The sequence below is a fragment of the Pristis pectinata genome, chromosome 11 (genome assembly GCF_009764475.1).
Source record: "Pristis pectinata isolate sPriPec2 chromosome 11, sPriPec2.1.pri, whole genome shotgun sequence".
Taxonomy (NCBI): domain Eukaryota; kingdom Metazoa; phylum Chordata; class Chondrichthyes; order Rhinopristiformes; family Pristidae; genus Pristis; species Pristis pectinata.
The window spans coordinates 33293860-33310726 of NC_067415.1; the positions used below are offsets into that span (position 1 = coordinate 33293860).

The 16867-nt window shown below is 38.4% G+C and overlaps 1 protein-coding gene across 3 annotated transcripts in view; it reads left to right on the forward strand.

Moving 5' to 3' along the window:
• cwf19l2 (CWF19 like cell cycle control factor 2) overlaps window positions 1–16867 on the forward strand; it is an 83140-nt gene extending 66273 nt beyond the window's left edge. For all 3 annotated transcript variants that reach the window (XM_052026109.1, XM_052026110.1, XM_052026111.1), the window contains 6 exons: window positions 5025–5237; window positions 6389–6505; window positions 7800–7955; window positions 14249–14329; window positions 14972–15073; window positions 16220–16867. In XM_052026109.1, coding sequence (XP_051882069.1) covers window positions 5025–5237; window positions 6389–6505; window positions 7800–7955; window positions 14249–14329; window positions 14972–15073; window positions 16220–16366 — 816 coding nt within the window. In that variant the 3' untranslated portion in view covers window positions 16367–16867. The remainder of the gene's footprint in view (window positions 1–5024; window positions 5238–6388; window positions 6506–7799; window positions 7956–14248; window positions 14330–14971; window positions 15074–16219) is intronic.

A 16867-nucleotide genomic window follows, 5' to 3' on the forward strand; every position in this document is an offset into this window, starting at 1 on the left:
ATTTTACTATTTAAAAAAAATTGTTGCTATAAGCAGTATTTAGTGCATAGTGGAAATGTTCAAACGTTGCATTCAAGAAACTGATCCATCCAGACGCAGAAAAAAATAATTTTGCATTTATTTAATGGCTTTCCCAAACTCGGGATGCATCCCAAAACCCTTTATGGCCGATAAGTAAAAATTATTCAAACTCTAGAAATAGATTGATAGGTATTTAGTTGCATGACTACTTCAATTCCCAAAGCACAGTACCATTTTGATCTGTCAGCAGATATGGTACATATCTAGAAAAAATTATCTCCGTTTCAAAGAATTGTCCAATTTGCGAATATGGGACAAGTTGAGAGTGATGTGAATGTTTACTCTGCCATTAAACAGGCACATTTAATCTAGAATAGGGGAATTTCTACATTATTCATTTTCGTTTGACAAAGTGGTAGTAAAAATTCAAAATCATACATGTGAGCACAAATAACCAAACAACAAAATGACAGTGAAGGCTGATGGTGTTGACCAAGAACCTTTGTTGTCAGTCAACAGCTTTGAGGCCAGGTGCTTGCATTGTGGAACCTGTACTGAGATTGTAAATACGTGCGTGGCATGTGTTTTAGAAAATTTAATACTTTGCAAATTTCAGTTTATATTGTGATTTGCCTATTTAAGACTGGATAACTCATTGGCAAACATAATAGTGCTTTGGAGGGGGCTTTCAGAGGCTCTGTGATGGGAGGGGCTTCAACATAAACTGACCAGAATTGGTTAATTTCCTTGACTCAGAATTGTATGCATTAACTGAAAAAGTAATATTATTAACTCTCCACATATAGAACTGGTTAAAGTGAAATCTTGTGCTAAATAATGTTATTTTTATACTCTTAGAATCAAGTGCCGAGGAGAAATAATATCTTTATCATGTTTTCCATAATTACATAATGTATTTGAGGGTGTATTTGATCTGTTACAGGGGATAGCACTAAATGAATTATTTTAATCAAAATTCTAGCTTGCATATTTTTTTCTACTCCAGGTGAAGGAAGTCTGACAGGGCCTTTGAGGAATATAAAGAAAGCAAGAACTTAAACAGGGAATTGGGAGGGCTCAAAGGGGCCATGAAATGTCTTTGGCGAGTAGGATTAAAGACAATCCCAAGGCTTTTTATACATACTGTAAAAGCAAGAGGGTAATTAGGGAGATGACCACTCAAGGACACAGGGAATGTATGTCTGGATCCAGAGGAAGTAGACATGGTACTAAACAGATACTTCACATGGGGTATTCACCAAGGAGGAGCACATGGAGAACAGTGAGATCAGAGAAGGGTATGCTGATATTCTACGGCATGATGATGTCAAGACAGAGGAGTGTTGGGTCTCTTGAAGAACATTAAGATGGATAAGTCCCCATAGCCTGATGGGATCCCAGGCCTATTCTAGATTATTAAGAGAGACAAGAGAGGAGATTGCTGTGGCCTTGACCGAGATTTTTGTAGCCTTGAGTAAGGTCCCAGAGGACTGGAGGATAGCCAGTGTTGTTCCTCTGTGTTTAAGGAGAGCAGTAGAGACAAACCAGGAAATTATAGGCCAGTGAGCCTTGCATCAGTGGTAGAGGAATTATCGGAGACGATTCTTAGGGATGGTATTTTAATCACATCTGGAAAAGCATAAACTTATTGGGGTTAGTAGCATGGCTTTGTGTGGTGGGGGGGTCATGTCTTACAGAGAGTCATAGAGTAATACAGCATGGAAACAGGTCCTTCAGCCTAACTTGTCCATGTCGAACATGGTGCCGTCGAATATGGTGCCACCGAGCTTGTCCCATTTTCCTGCTTCTCCCTCTAAACCCCACCTATCCATGTACTTATACAAATGTCTTTTAAATGTTGTTATTGTACCTGCCTCAACCACTTTCTCTGGCAGCTCATTCCATATACGCACCGCCTTCTGTGTGAAGAAGTTGGCCTTCAGGTCCCTTTTAAATCTTTCACCTCTCACCTTAAGCCTATGCCCTCTAGTTTTTAGTTCCCCTTCACTGGAAAAAAGGACTGTGTGCGTTCACCCTATCTATACCAGTCATGACTTTATACACTTCTATAAGGTCTCAATCTCCTATGTTCCAAAGAATAAAGTCCTAGCCTGCCAAACCTCTCCCTATAACTCAGGCCTTGAATCCTGGCAGCATTCTCGTAAATCTTCTCTGCACTCTTTTTAGTTTAATGATGTCTTTCCTATAACAGGGTGACCAAAACTGTACATAGTACTCCAAGTGCGGTCTCACCAACGTCTTGTACAACTGCAACATAACATCCCAACTCCTGTATTCATTGCCCTGACTGATAAAGGCCAGTATGCCAAATGCCCTCTTCACCACCCTGTCTACCTGTGATGCCGCTTTCAGCTAACTATATATTTGTACTCCTAGGTCCCTTTGTTCCACAATACACCCCAGTGCCTGCCCATTCACTATATAAGTCCTACCCTGGTTTGACTTCCCAAAATGCAACATTTTGCACTTATCTGAATTGAAAGCCATTTGCCAATCCTCAGCCCACTTACCTAGCTGATCAAGATCCCCCTGTAATTTTTGATAACCTGTCTACGATACCACGTATTTTAGTATCAGCCCCAAACTTACTAACCATGCTTAGTATGTTCCCATCCAAATCGTTTATATGAATAATGAACAACAAATTTCCCAGCACTGACTCCTGTGGCACACCACCAGTCACAGGCCTTCAGTCTGAAACAACCGTTGACGATCATTCTCTGCTTCCTACAATCAAGCCAATCATGAATCCAATCAGCTCTCTCCCCCTCCAGATCCCATGCGATCTAAACTTCCAGACTAGCCTGAAGGTGAATAATAATTGATGAGGGTAGGGCAGTGGATGTTGTAAACATGGACTTGTTTAAAGTTTTTGACAAGGTCTATCAAGGTAGGCTGACTCAGAAGATTAAGGCATGTGGAATCCATGGAGACCTGGTAGATTGGATTCAAAATTGACTTGGCCATAGAAGACGGAGGGTAGTGGTGAAGGGGTGTTATTCTGACTGGAGATCTGTGACCAGTGGTTTTCCGTAAGGATCAGTGCTGGGACCTCTAGATAAATGATTTATGTGCAGTTCTTTTTGCTGCATTACAGGAAGGATGTGGATGCTATGGAGAGGTGCAAAAGAGGTTCACCAGGATGTTGGCTGGATTAGAGTATTAGCTATATGGAGAAGTTAGACAAACTTGGATTGTTTTCTCTAGAGCGTCGGAGGCTGAGGGGCAACCTGATAATACATCAAATGATGAGAGGCATAGATAGGGTAGATAGTTTTTTTCCTGGGGTGGAAATTTCAAATATCAGAGGGCATAGCTTTAAGATGAGAGGAAGAAAGTTCAAAGAAGATTTATGAGGCAAGTTTTTTTTTAACACACAGAGTAGTAGGTGCCTGAAGTGTGAAGTAGTGGAAGCTGATATGATGACAACATTTAAGAGGCATTTGGACAAGCACATGAACAAGCAGGGCATGGAGGGATATAGACCACATGCAAACAGATGGGATTAGTTTGCATTGGCGTTATGGTCGGCAGAAGTATTGTGGGCTGAAGGGCCTGTTCCTGTGGTGTATTGTTCTATGTTTTAAAATTAGCTCTAAATTTCAAATTATGCTAATGAGAAAACAGATTTTCTCCATAACCAGAAAATTGCAGTAGAAATTTCTAGGCAGGAGAAGAATTTATCAAGAATTATACAGAAATTTTTGGTGGTAGCATTCTATGCCAGGATTCCAATGCAGCTTGATGCCAATGTGAATTCCATTCTGTTTTCCCAGTGGCAGTCACATGTTAATGATAGTTTTTTTTCCAAAAGACTTTTTGAATTTCTAACAGCAAGCGTGCAGTGATTTTACTGGTGTGAATTCTAATTGCATGATTCATATACAGGGGAGGAGAAGCATCATCAATCTCAAGCAAGGTGGATTCACCAGGCAGCACCAGTCAGATCATTTTGATGATGCCCATCCAACAGGATGTATATACCCAAGCATATTTTCTGAGACTTGCCTTGGGTGTTCTGTTTTATGAGTTGTGCTTTCACTCGTGAAGCCTTCAAAGAAATTTTCAGACAAGTCACCATGTTATTTTTGCAGTTTTTATTCTGACACATAAAAATGAGTACTATAATTTTTTTTTCTTGACTTTGCCAGCATTGTGGGGATTATGGCAGCAGGTGCCCTGAATGAATCTTTGGTGGCTAAGTATATCATTAAGGCTAATGTATGTTTCATGTGCCCCTCTTTTATAATTGCACATCTCCTTTGAATGTGCATTTGCAATGCGCTAGGACTTGCTCTGCTGCCTTTGCAGCAGATCCATCCAGTGTCCCAGCTTGATTAGCAAATTGACATTGTTACAAAACTGAAATTGCAGTTATTCTTATTATGATGCCTTGACAAGAGGAGTAGAGAGAGGTATCTTCAGTTCAGTGAACAGGAATCAAGTTTACTGCATTTCAGGTTGTTGGGACTGGATTCTGAAATACATCATTTTGAATAACTCAATGGCCAAAGAGCCAATGTAATAGCATTTCAACCAATTGTTGGTTGCATTAAAAAATCTAAATTTACAAACTTTATATCAGAAATTTTAATTCATAAAATGAGATATTATAAAAGAACATTGGACATAGAGCTTTCTTTCTGCAAGGAGAAATAACTGGAATTTACCAAGGAGAACTAACAATTCGAGCATCTTTTAAGTAAAGCCCAAGTATTTAATTACCCTTGTTTATTTCCTTTGTTTTTCAGCTCAGGATGTTAGCCTTGGAAAGTTAACTACAATTGCAACACGATGGGTGAAAATGCAATTTGTAGAAGTAAAATAGAATAAAATAAACAAATCTCTCTTTTTATATATGACTTGCTTTTCGGTCTCAACGTTATGTCGATGTGTGAACATAAAAATCAAGGAGTAAGATTCATGATCTTTATGGCAATTATTTTGGTGTTTTCAGCTGTTCGTTTTATGTTTTTCTGTAGTTTCTGGAGAAGATGGATAGGGACTACTACACATTGGATGATATGTTTGTGTCGAAAGCAGCCAGGAAAGACCAGTCAGGTCGTGAATGCGAAAGGCAACGAAATAAAGCTATAAATGAACACAAGCATTTGGCTGAGCGTATGGAGAAATGCCAGTACTGCTTTGAAAACCCTGAACTTCCAAAGCACCTTATCATTGCTATTGGTGTAAAGGTAGGTAAATAAACTTTGGAGTCACTGCAAAGAAACAAGCTTTTACCAATGGCCTTTGCAGTCCCTGTACTGATTTAGTCTAGCTGATTGTCCTGAATTGAAAACTTATCTGAGGGATATTGCAGCTCAAAATGAATGCTCTAGAGATAATAATAAAATATATTTTTGTTTCATCAATGTTTTAGATAATTAATTATATATAAATATATATTTTTTTAAACTCTGGAGGGTCAAAGACTGTTGACCAGTAGTTAAAAATTATCTCACTGGATAATGAAGAATTGAGCACGAGGGTGGATGTGCCAGGCAATTGGGAGCAAGAACACGAAGTTGGGTGGTCAGTGGTAGAGATCATAGTGAGATCTTCTGGGGATGTATAATTACATCTGGCAGCCTGCAACTGATCTCTTGTCCGGAAATTTCATAAGAAATTAGCAGGTCTCCTATCACATTTGTCGCATTGTATCAGAGGATTCTTTTATTTTTAAATAAAGGGTAATTTGCCTCGAAGAGTAGTGGCTTCATGCTACTGACTTCCAATAATTGAATGGTATATTGGAGCACAGTTTTAAAAATCGCAGGAATGTGCTCAGTGTGTTACTTGCCTGTCCTGATTCAGTTATTTCATTTCCTGGAGTACTGATGTGTAGTTCTTGCATTAGAGAATTGGCATTCAGCATCACTATAATCTCCCTTCCACCTGGTGGTGTGAGAACCAGTTTTGGAGCTTTTGCCTTAACCATCCTCATTGTCGAGACCATCCTCATTGGAAAATGTTGGGATCTTTTTCTGTTCCTTCTCATCATCTTGCCTTTTTTTTTGAGAACTGAATAAAATGACACATAATCCTTTTAAACACTAATATGATAACCACCCCACTGATCAAAACACTTTACTCCTATTACAATCTGACTACTCTACTTTTGACTAATTATGGATAGCTAATATGGAATATCACCAAGTATGTGCTTGATTTTTTTTTATTGCTCTTCAGAATATGCCTTAATTTCATCCAAAACATGATATGTGAGACAGTCATTTATTTATACATTGGAGCAGCTACATCTTGAACTAAAATATATTGAACTAACATAATTCTTTTCTTCATTTAGTCTAATAATGTGAATTCAGACATTTCCTCTCATCGCCAGGTATATTTGTGCCTTCCTAATTACCAATCAATGACAGAAGGTCACTGCCTAATAGTACCTCTCCAGCATCATACTGCAGGTAACCTATTGGATGAAGATATCTGGGAGGAAATGCAGGTTAGATTAATACTGCAAATTATTTTTTTGTATTTTATTGAAATATTGCTGATTGTTGTAATTTAACCAAAAATCAAAACTCAGAGATTGAATTCATACAAACAAGTCACGAAAAAATGCTACTTATCAAAACATTCACAAAAATTTAAATTTAAAATCAAAACATTCACAAAAATGAATGAAAAGTAGAAGTGCTATGAATCGACGTTGAGCAAGGGCACTATCCTTGACAGATCTCCAGATAAAAGGCTGAATATTCTGGTAATTGATTGAATATATTTACATGAATTTGAAATATAGGCTACCCCTGTGTTACCGGGGGAGGTTGCATTCCTAGAAAATGGCCCATGTTGTAATTTTCTGTAACGTGACGCCATTTGTCTGTGCATGCTTCAAGAAATGCGCAGTGTGAAAAAGAGTGTTTATATTTTTTGCACAAGTTCTGTAAGAATGAATTTTATTCTGTAACTTAAATTTTTAGGTAGTGATTTGTGAATTCTGTAAGGGCGAATTTCTGTAACCTGAACAGCCATAACACAGCAGTCGTTAGATGGTTTAAAAGTATAGTAAACTCTTGTTTATCTGGTATTAATGCAACTGGAATTCTCATGCAACCAGCAAAGATTTCTAAGAATATTAAGCAAGCAATTACATAAAATATAAAAAGCGTATATTTGAATTTGGCACTCTGGGTTCCAATCTAATTTTGTTCATGTGCTGTCTTCCATCAACCTACAGCACAGCAGCCCACCCTCAGTCCCACGCATGCATTTACATGTGGCGGCTGATTCCAATTGCATTTCATCATTTACTTTATTTCACTCAACTATCCACTATGTTGGATACGAACATTCCCAGCAAAGGTATGAGGCAGAAACGTGTTGTTCTAACATTGAACAGAAAATATGTAAAATACTGGAAAAAGGTGAAAATGGTTATGTTATTATGAAGGAATTCAACATTGTGTTTTAATGGCACAAATCATTGAGGAACCAAAGTGCAAAGCTTAAAGAGTTGTGTTCCTGAACTCAGAGAGTGATAAAATTGATGAAAAGTGCTGTGCAATGCACATGGCAACACATAGTACAGCAATTTACTTAAAGGTTTATGCATAAAATACTAGTGTGTGATGTACAGTAATGTCTTTTTTTGAGCAAATCTCTTGCAACCAGCATATTCAAGAAACTGGCACCGACCCCAACCCCCCCCATTTCCCATAGTTGCCAGATAGCTGTGTGTATACTGTAGAATATTTCATTTTTAGGCATGGAATTAAATTCTATCTTTTTAATAGCTGTTCCGAAAAACCTTGGTGAAAATGTTAGAAGACAAAGGTCTTGACTGTGTCTTTTTTGAGACAAGTATGAGTTTGAAGAAACGGTTTCATATGGTGTATGAATGTATTCCACTGTCAAAAGAACTTGGAGACATGGCTCCTATCTACTTTAAGGTAAGTTCTGAATATAGACAAAAATAATTGAAACATTGTTTTTCTTTAATAGATAATTAAGAACCTCCAAAAAAGATCTCTAGTGCAGTACTCACTTTTCATTGATTCCGGAAATTAGTTGATAACTAATCTTTACAGATACTTTAGTTGAATATTTAAGTAGATTGTAACAAGCATGTTTTATTCCATTTTAACCTTATCTGATAATGATTCGATCTTAAATTCAGGACATTTTCAAAAGACGTACGGGTAAGTTAATATGGGGGTTTAAGATGGGCAGCGTGGACTCGTTGGGCCGGAAGGGCCTGTTACCACGCTGTAAATAAAATTTAAAATTTAATTTAAAAAAAAGTCACTTTCAAAGAACTTAGTACACTGTGTTCTCATAAGGTGAAGTCAGGTAGAAAGTTGACACTTGCTCCACTCTTCCTGATCTGAACCCTGCCAATGGAAGACACTTGAGTGGAGATGGGCTTAAAATTGAAGGTTTAACATGCACAAAGTCTTCACTACCTCCTTGGATAGCTGTAGGAAGCATTACTAATAAGCTGTGCACCCATTCTTTAATCTGCAAGAATCAAGCCAAAAAAGTAGAAAGATTATGGAAGATAAATAGCAAAACTCAGCCAAATATAGAACATAGAACAGTACAGCACAGTACAGGCCCTTCGGTGTACAATGTTGTGCCAACCTATATAAGCCTACCCACGATCAATCTAACCCCTCCCTCCTACACAGCCCATAGTCCTCCATTTTTCTTGCATCCATGTGCCTATCTAAGAGTCTCTTAAATGTCCCTGTTATATCAACCTCTACCATCACCCCCAGCAGTGCGTTCCAAGCACCCACCACTCTCTGTGTAAAAAAAACCTACCTCTGACATCTCCCCTAAACCTTCCTCCATTCACCTTAAACTGATACCCTCTGGTATTGGCCATTGCCGCCCTGAGAAAAAGGAGCTAGCAGTCCACTCTATCTATGCCTCTCATAATCTTATACACCTCTATCAAGTTGCCTCTCATTCTCCTATGCTCCAAAGAGAAAAGCCCTAGCTTGCTCATTCATACCTCATTAGACATATTCTTTAATCCAGGTGGCATCCTGGTAAATCTCCTCTGCACCCTCTCTAAAGCTTCCATATCCTTCCTATGAGGCGACCAGAACTGAACACAATACTCTTAAGTGTGGTCTGACCAGAGTTTTATAGAGCTGCAACATTACCTTGCGGCTTTTGAACTCAATCCCCTGACCAACGAAGGCCAGCACACCATACGCCTTCTTAACCACCCTATCAACTTGGGTGGCAACTTTGAGGGATCTATGGACTGCTAAGAATCCTGCCATTAACCTTGTACTCTGCTTCAAGTTTGATCTTCCAAGGTGTATCAATTCCCACTTTACCGGATTGCTATCTGCCACTGCTCTGCCCAGCTCTGCATCCTGTCCATATCCTGTTGTAACCCATGACAACCTTCTACACTATCCACAACACCACCAGCCTTCATGTCGTCTGCAAACTTACTAACCCATCCTTCCACTTCCTCATCCAAGTCATTTATAAAAATCACAAAGAGCAGGGGTCCCAGAACAGATCCCTGTGGAACACCACTAATCACCAACCTCCAGACAGAATATGCTCCATCTACTACCACCCTCTGCTTTCTGTGGGCAAGCCAATTCCAAAGGCACGCAGCCAAGTTTCCATGGATCTTATGACTTTCTGGATGAATCTACCATGGGGAACCTTGTCAAACACCTTACTAAAGTCCGTATACACCACATCTACCACTCCACCTTCATCAATTTGTTTTCTCAGCTCCTCGAAAAACTCAATTAGGCTCGTGAGGCACGACCTGCCGCTCACAAAGCCGTGCTGACTATCCCTAATAAGACTTCCACTCTGTGCTTCTCCAAATGCTTGTAAATCCTGTCCCTGAGAATCCTCTCCAATAGTTTGCCCACCACTGTCACAAGACTCATTGGTCAAAGTCTTCATTAAGGACCTCCTCCGCCTCCAGGGACATGTTTTCCCCTTTATCCCTGAGCAGTCCTACCCTCACCTTCGTCATCCTCCTCAAGTACATGTAGAACGCCTTGGAGTTTTCCTTAATCATACTTGCCAAGGCGTTTTATGTGTCCCCTTCTAGCTCTCCTAAGTCTCTTCTTAAGCTCCTTCCTGGCTACCATATAACTCTCAAGAGCTCTGTCTGATTTTTGCTTCCTAAACCTTAAATATGCTTCCTTCGTCCTTTTGACTAAACGTTAAGAGGAAGAAGAAACAGGAAAAGTATGCCAAAGGAAAGTTTGTAAGACAATAAACACCATGGTCAATGACCTGAAATACTAACTGTTTTTCTTTTCCCATGGATGCTATCTGATATTCTGAGTAGGTCCAGCTTTTCCTATTCTTAAACAAATTTTAAATTTAGTTGTAGCTCCTTCATCAGAACTGGAAATTAAGTGAGCCCGGTAATAATACTAAAGTGGGGAGGCAATGCAACAATAGTTGGAAGTCAGGAGTGCTGCTTCTGGCACAGTCAGTGGAAAGTAAATAGATATTGGAATGAAGAGAAAATCTGATTTTGAAGATCTCTGATGTCACAAAAAAGAATTAATTAAATACAAAGACATTTAAAACCAAGATGAGACCAATGAAAGGTGCAAGGGAGACAGAAAAAAACAGCCAATGAAGGAAATATAAACAAAAAGTGCTAGAAACTCGGGTCAATCAACATTTTAAAAAAAGTTTATAGATTAATGCTTGGTTAGAAACCCTACATTCCCCTAACCACCATTATCCCAACACAACCTTCAAACCATGGGAACTGTTTCATTTAAGGGTCTAAAGCTTAAACTTGACCCTTCTGGAAAAATAATGCTTCACTGCAGTGCACTGCCTTTTGGAAATGCTATTTCAATTACAACTTTTACTTTAAATAGAAAAATGCTTGCCAATAAACAGCAGAGCCACTTTGGTAGTAAACTTTCAATAGCCGTGTAAACATTGCAGCCCGAGATAAGACAGATGACATAAAATATCTAGTACTGAGGTTGGAAATTGTTTTGAATCAGCAATCAGTACTGAATAATCTTCCCTGAAGTAATGATTCCCAATATTCTGAAGGCGGTGCATATTAACAATTAAATGTATTTCTAGGATCAGATATGCAAGCAGATTGGGGAACGGTGTAAAACCAACAAGATTATTGTCATGGGTGACTTCAATTTCCCCAATATAGACTGGGACCTCCTTTGTGCAAGAGGTTTAGACGGGCCAGAATTTGTTAGGTGCATCCAGAGGAGGGTTTCTTAAGTCAGTATGTAGATGGTCCAACGAGAGGAGGGACCGTGCTGGACCTGGTGTTGGGAAATAAGCCTGGCCATGTGACCAACCTTTCAGTGGGAGAACATTGAGGGAACAGTGACCACGACTCCTTAAGTTTTAAGATGGCTATAGATAGGTTAAGTATGGACCTTGAGGGAGAGTATTAAACAGGAGCAGGGCAAATTACGAGAGTATTAGGCAGGAACTAGGGAGAGTTAATTGGGAACGGTTGTTTTAGGGTGTCCACATCTGACATGTGGAGAGTGTTTAAAGACCAACTGCACAGAGTACAGGACAGGTGTGTTCCAGTAAGAAGGAAGGACAAGGATGGCAAGGTAAGGGAAACTTGGATGTTGAGAGAGGTGGTGAGCTTGGCCAAGAAGTAAAAGGAAGCATATGTAAAGCTTAGGAAGCTAAAATCAAATGGAGCCCATGAGGATTATAAAGAAGCTAAAAAAGAACTCAAGAGCCAGGAGGGGCCATGGAAAATCCTTGGCAAGTAGGATTAAACAGAATCCCAAGGCATTCTATACATACATCAAGAGCAAGAGGATGACTCGGGAGAGGGTGGGACCACTGAAGGATAAAGGAGGGAACATGTGCTTAGAGTTAGAGGATGTGGGTGAGTTCCTAAATGAGTACTTTGTGTCAGTATTTACCAAGAAGAAGGATGCGGAGGATAATGAGATCAGTGTGGAGCGTGGTAATATGCTAGGGCATTTTGAACCCAAGAAGGTAGTCTCTTAAAGAACATTAATGGATAAGTCCCCAGGTTATTGAGAGAGGCAAGAGATGAGATTGCTGGGGCCCTGACCAAGATCTTCATGTCCTCTCTAGCCACAGGCGAGGTCCCAGAGGACTAGCAAATAGCTAATGTTGTTCTGTAATTCAAGAAAGGAAATAGGAATAATCCTGGAAACTATGGACTGGTGAGTCTCATGTCAGTGGTAGGGAAGCTGTTGGAGAGGATTCTTAGGGATAGGACTTGTGAGCATTTGGAAAACCATGGCTTAATTAAGGACAGTCAGCATGGCTTTTTGTGGGACAAGTCATATCTTACTAATTTGATTGAGTTTTTCAAGGATGTGAAGAAGGTGATTGATGAAGGTAGCGCTGTGGACGTTGTCTACATGGATTTTAGTAAAGCATTTGGTAGGCTTATCCAGGAGATTAAGATGCATGGGATTCACGGTGACTTGGCTGTTTGGATTCAGAATTGACTTGCCCATAGAAGACAGAACGTAGTGGTCAATGGGACTTATTCTGGCTGGAGGTCCATGACTAGTGTGTTCTGCGGGGATCTGTACTGGGACTTGTGCTGTTTGAAAATGTAGGTGGGTGGGTTAGTAAGTTCACAGGATATAGTTCAGATGCAGATATGGGTGGAGAAATGGCAGATGGAGTTTAATCCAGCCAAATGTGAGGTGTTGCACTTTGGGAGATGAGATGTTCACAGTTAATGGCAGGACCCTTAACATTGTTGATGTACGGAGGGATCTTGGGGGCCAAGTCCATAGCTCCCTGAAAGTGGCTGCACAGGTTGATAGGGTGGTTAAGAAGGCCTACGGCACGCTTGCCATTATTAGTCGAAGTATTGAGTTCAAGGGTCGGGAGGTTATGTTGTAGTTTTATAAAACTCCAGTTGGGCCACATCTGAAGCATTACATTCAGTTCTGATCACCCCATCATAGGAAAGATGTGAAGGCTTTGGAGAGAGTGCAGAAGAGGTTTACCAGGATGCTGCCTGGATTAGAGAACGTGTACTATGAGGAGAGGTTAGACAAACTTGGGTTGTTTTCTTTGGAGTGACGGAGGCTGAGGGGAGACCTAATAGACTTTTATAAGATTATGAGAGGTATTGATAGAGTAAACAGCTGGTATCTTTTTCCCAGGGTCGAAATGTCTAATACTAGAGGGCATGCATTTAAGGTGAGAGGGTTAAGTTCAAAGGAGATGTGCAGGGCAAGTTTTTAACACAGAGAGTGGTGGGTGCCTGGAATATGCTGCCAGGGGTGGTAGTGGAGGCAATACAACAGAGGCATTTAAGAGGCTCTTAGATAGGCATGTGAATGTACAGAGACTGAAGGGACATGGAGATTGTGTAGGCAGAAGGGATCAGTTTAGTTAGGCATTTAATTATTAGTTTAATTAGTTCGGCACAACATCATGGGCCAAAAGGCCTGTTACGGTTCTGTACTGTGCTAAATTCTATGTTCGATCTTAAATGTTGAGTGTTCATATAGCTATAGGCAATAAATTAATCTTTATAAGCTAGTCCCAAGAGCAAGAGATGATAGGTAAAAATGTCCTACTGTACATATTCTACTTTAAAAAAAATCTTAAAATTATTTAACTGTAGTATATGTTATTTGTGACAAAAGGGATATACCAAGTTGTAATACAGTGCACCACTAAAAATTAATTTGACTTCTCTAGGGCCTGCAATTTTAATTATTTTTATGCTTGCATACTCAAATGCTACAAATCGAACATATCCATTTTTCTTTTATTTGATTTAAGCTAAAACATATGCTAAGGACCAACTAGTTTCAAAACAGGAAAAATATTTTTTTTCTGAAAATTACATTTGCCAAACAGTATCAGTTTCCCAAAAGCATTTTTTCACTATCATTCATTTTAACATTACTGTTACTAATTAAACCTAAGTGTACAAAAAGAGTAAGTTTTTATAAATAAAAATACCAGATTGTGTGAGTAAAATGTACTGAGTAACCTACAAATTTTGAAGCACAGTGCTTTCAGTTTTTTTTGGTCTGAAATATTTTTTTTATATCCTTAAGTGTAAATCATTTATAAGCATTTAACTTTTCATAATATGGTAATGGTTGTTGTAAATAGAGCCAACAATAAGGAAACAAAAGGAAAATGATATTAGAGGACATTGTTTGATGTAATGCTTTTCCTAAATGTAATTATTTTCCTTTATTACTTGTACACTTTATGAAAGAAAGCTATAATGGAAGCTGATGAAGAGTGGGCCATGAACAAGAAGCTAGTTGATCTTTCAACAAAGGATATCCGCAGAGCTGTAAGTAATTATTACCATTATCTAGAAATTCTGCAAATATCTGTATGAAATAATTGTATGAAGTTAATTTTTCTGGAAAAGATATATTTAAGAACAAATAAAACAACTGGATATTGCAAAAGTTTAAGCAGCTATATTTGTAGATTGAATATTTATTTCACAGTGCATAAGAGTATTTAAACTTCAAGCTGCATTCAGCCAAGAATACTTCTGCTTTTTCTGTTTTTTGTTTACAGTTTTCATTAATCCCACTGAGAGCAAAATTTAGATACTTTGATAGCCTCTTGGAAAGTTCTTTTCCTTTGGAGTTACTCTGATTGGAAGAAAATAAGTTCTCTAACTTTAGGAATGGGAATTGTGTGTCCTGTTGAGCCAAATAGGACTTCTCACTGTTTACTCAGATATTAGAACTCAAAAGATATAATATAGTTTGGATGTTCAGGAATCATTCCATTTCCTTTTGAGTCTGTCTTTATTCAATAAAAGTTTCTTCTTTATGCTTGATATAATCTGATAGTGAACACACAGTCCTTGAGTATTTGACTTCTTACATTACTACTCTTCATTTAGATGCAGTTGGCTTCACATTGTAAAATCAACAGCACTTAAGGATACCTATTAATAATAATAGTTTTTTTTCAGGTTCCTAAAGGTCTTCCTTATTTTTCTGTGGATTTTGGTCTTCAAGGTGGATTTGCTCATGTCATTGAAAATGAAGACAAGTTTCCTTTTTACTTTGGAAAGGTAACCTAATTGCTGGCAACTGGTATTGCTATGGAGTTGCACAAACAGTGAAGTTAATTCTTATTTAAATCATCTCAGAAAGAATTCAGTTAGTTAAAAACTCCTTAAATGTTAAATGTATTGACTCAACTTCCTGAGACGATATACCAACTATAGTATTTGAAGTGCTTGCCCCGCAAGGTCTGATGATTTAATTATAAGGTGAATTCTGGGAGTTTTATCTATTTGCACTCTGGTCTCATTTTTTGGACACTGTTTTGTTACTTGTGCTGTTTGCTGTTCACCATGTCTTCTGTCGCTCAGGGAGGACAGATACAATCTGGAGCCATTCAGCTGATCATGCCTGTGCTGGTGTTTTATCTAGAACTATCTAAAATAAATCCCATTACTTCATTCTCTTCCTTTTGAGCTACCTCAAATAATTATTTATTTTTTCTTTAATTCACTGAACTTAATTCTCCTAACCTCTTCAATCTCTTGTTAATCATTTTGAAATAAAAGCATCCTGTCATTGATGTCTGAAGGAGAGAAATTATCTTATTCACAATGTTCCTTTCATATTTACACTATTTCATATCTTTCCAGTAACTTTATGCCTCATTCTTTATATTCCCTCCAAAATGCATTACTTCGCATTGATCCAAGTAAATTGCTCCTGTGCAAGCAGGAGGATTAATAAAAGCTGCTTTGATTAAAAATAGATCATCTATGAAACTAGTAATGGTTTGCCAGATAGCCGACCAGCTTACTTCACAAGTGCACTGAACCTGAGTACAAGGCCAGTATTTGGGACTGCAGTTCATTAAGTACAATGAATAAAAAAACAGAACCATACAAGTGAAGGCAATGTAACTAAAGAACAAAGGCTTCAGAAGTGTAATGGGGGAGTTATTCATTTTTTAAAATCTCAGAATCATTAGAAAACATTGGGCAATGCTTCTTTGAATATTGAAAGGTAAGGGATGGAGTCAGAAATCAACTTGGAGTATTCCCCCTGCCCACCCTAAGAGGCAGAGGGGGGAAATTGATTCGGTTTTGTATGTGGGGGGAATGGGTGAAATAGAAATAACATAGGGAATAGAAATATCACGTTGTTAGTTTGCAGAAAAATAATTGACATTAACTAACTTGTGTCCTCCTTTAAAGGAAATTGTCGGTGGCATGTTAGATCTAGAGCCACGACGTTGGCGGAAACCACACAGAGAAAACTTTGACGATCAGAGGAAGAAAGTGCTGCAGTTTTCACAGTGGTGGAAGCCATATGACTGTACCAAAACAAAAAATAAGGAATAATGTTGTCTTCTACAAGAAAATGGTTACAGTCCCTTGAAACATTGTGTTGGACGATGACTTAGATGTTTCTTTACAATGGTTCTCTAGGTCAACCACAACTGATTAAGAAAACTGAAAACAATTCAAGACCCCACTGATTTTATCATGAAGCATTCAGATGGCAGTACAAGAATGTAAAATTTAAATCATGCCATATTGAAGATATTTAAATTGCCATCATTTTGCACTGTAAATAGAAAATAAGAATGAGCTTAATGTATATTTTTAATTTGTCCTCAGCTGTGAGGTTCAAATTTCATTGTGTTCAGTTAAAGTTTATGAAAGCAAATTAAAATTTGATACTCTAAATAGAAGTGCATTTCTGTCATTTCACCACCATTCTTTAAGCTGTTTCATCCTTTCACATTCTCCCTTCAGCTTCTTGAAGACTAACAAAACTTGACATAAGTATTGTTGGGCAGTCAGCTAATTACAAATACGTAGATTTGAAAAAGTGATCAA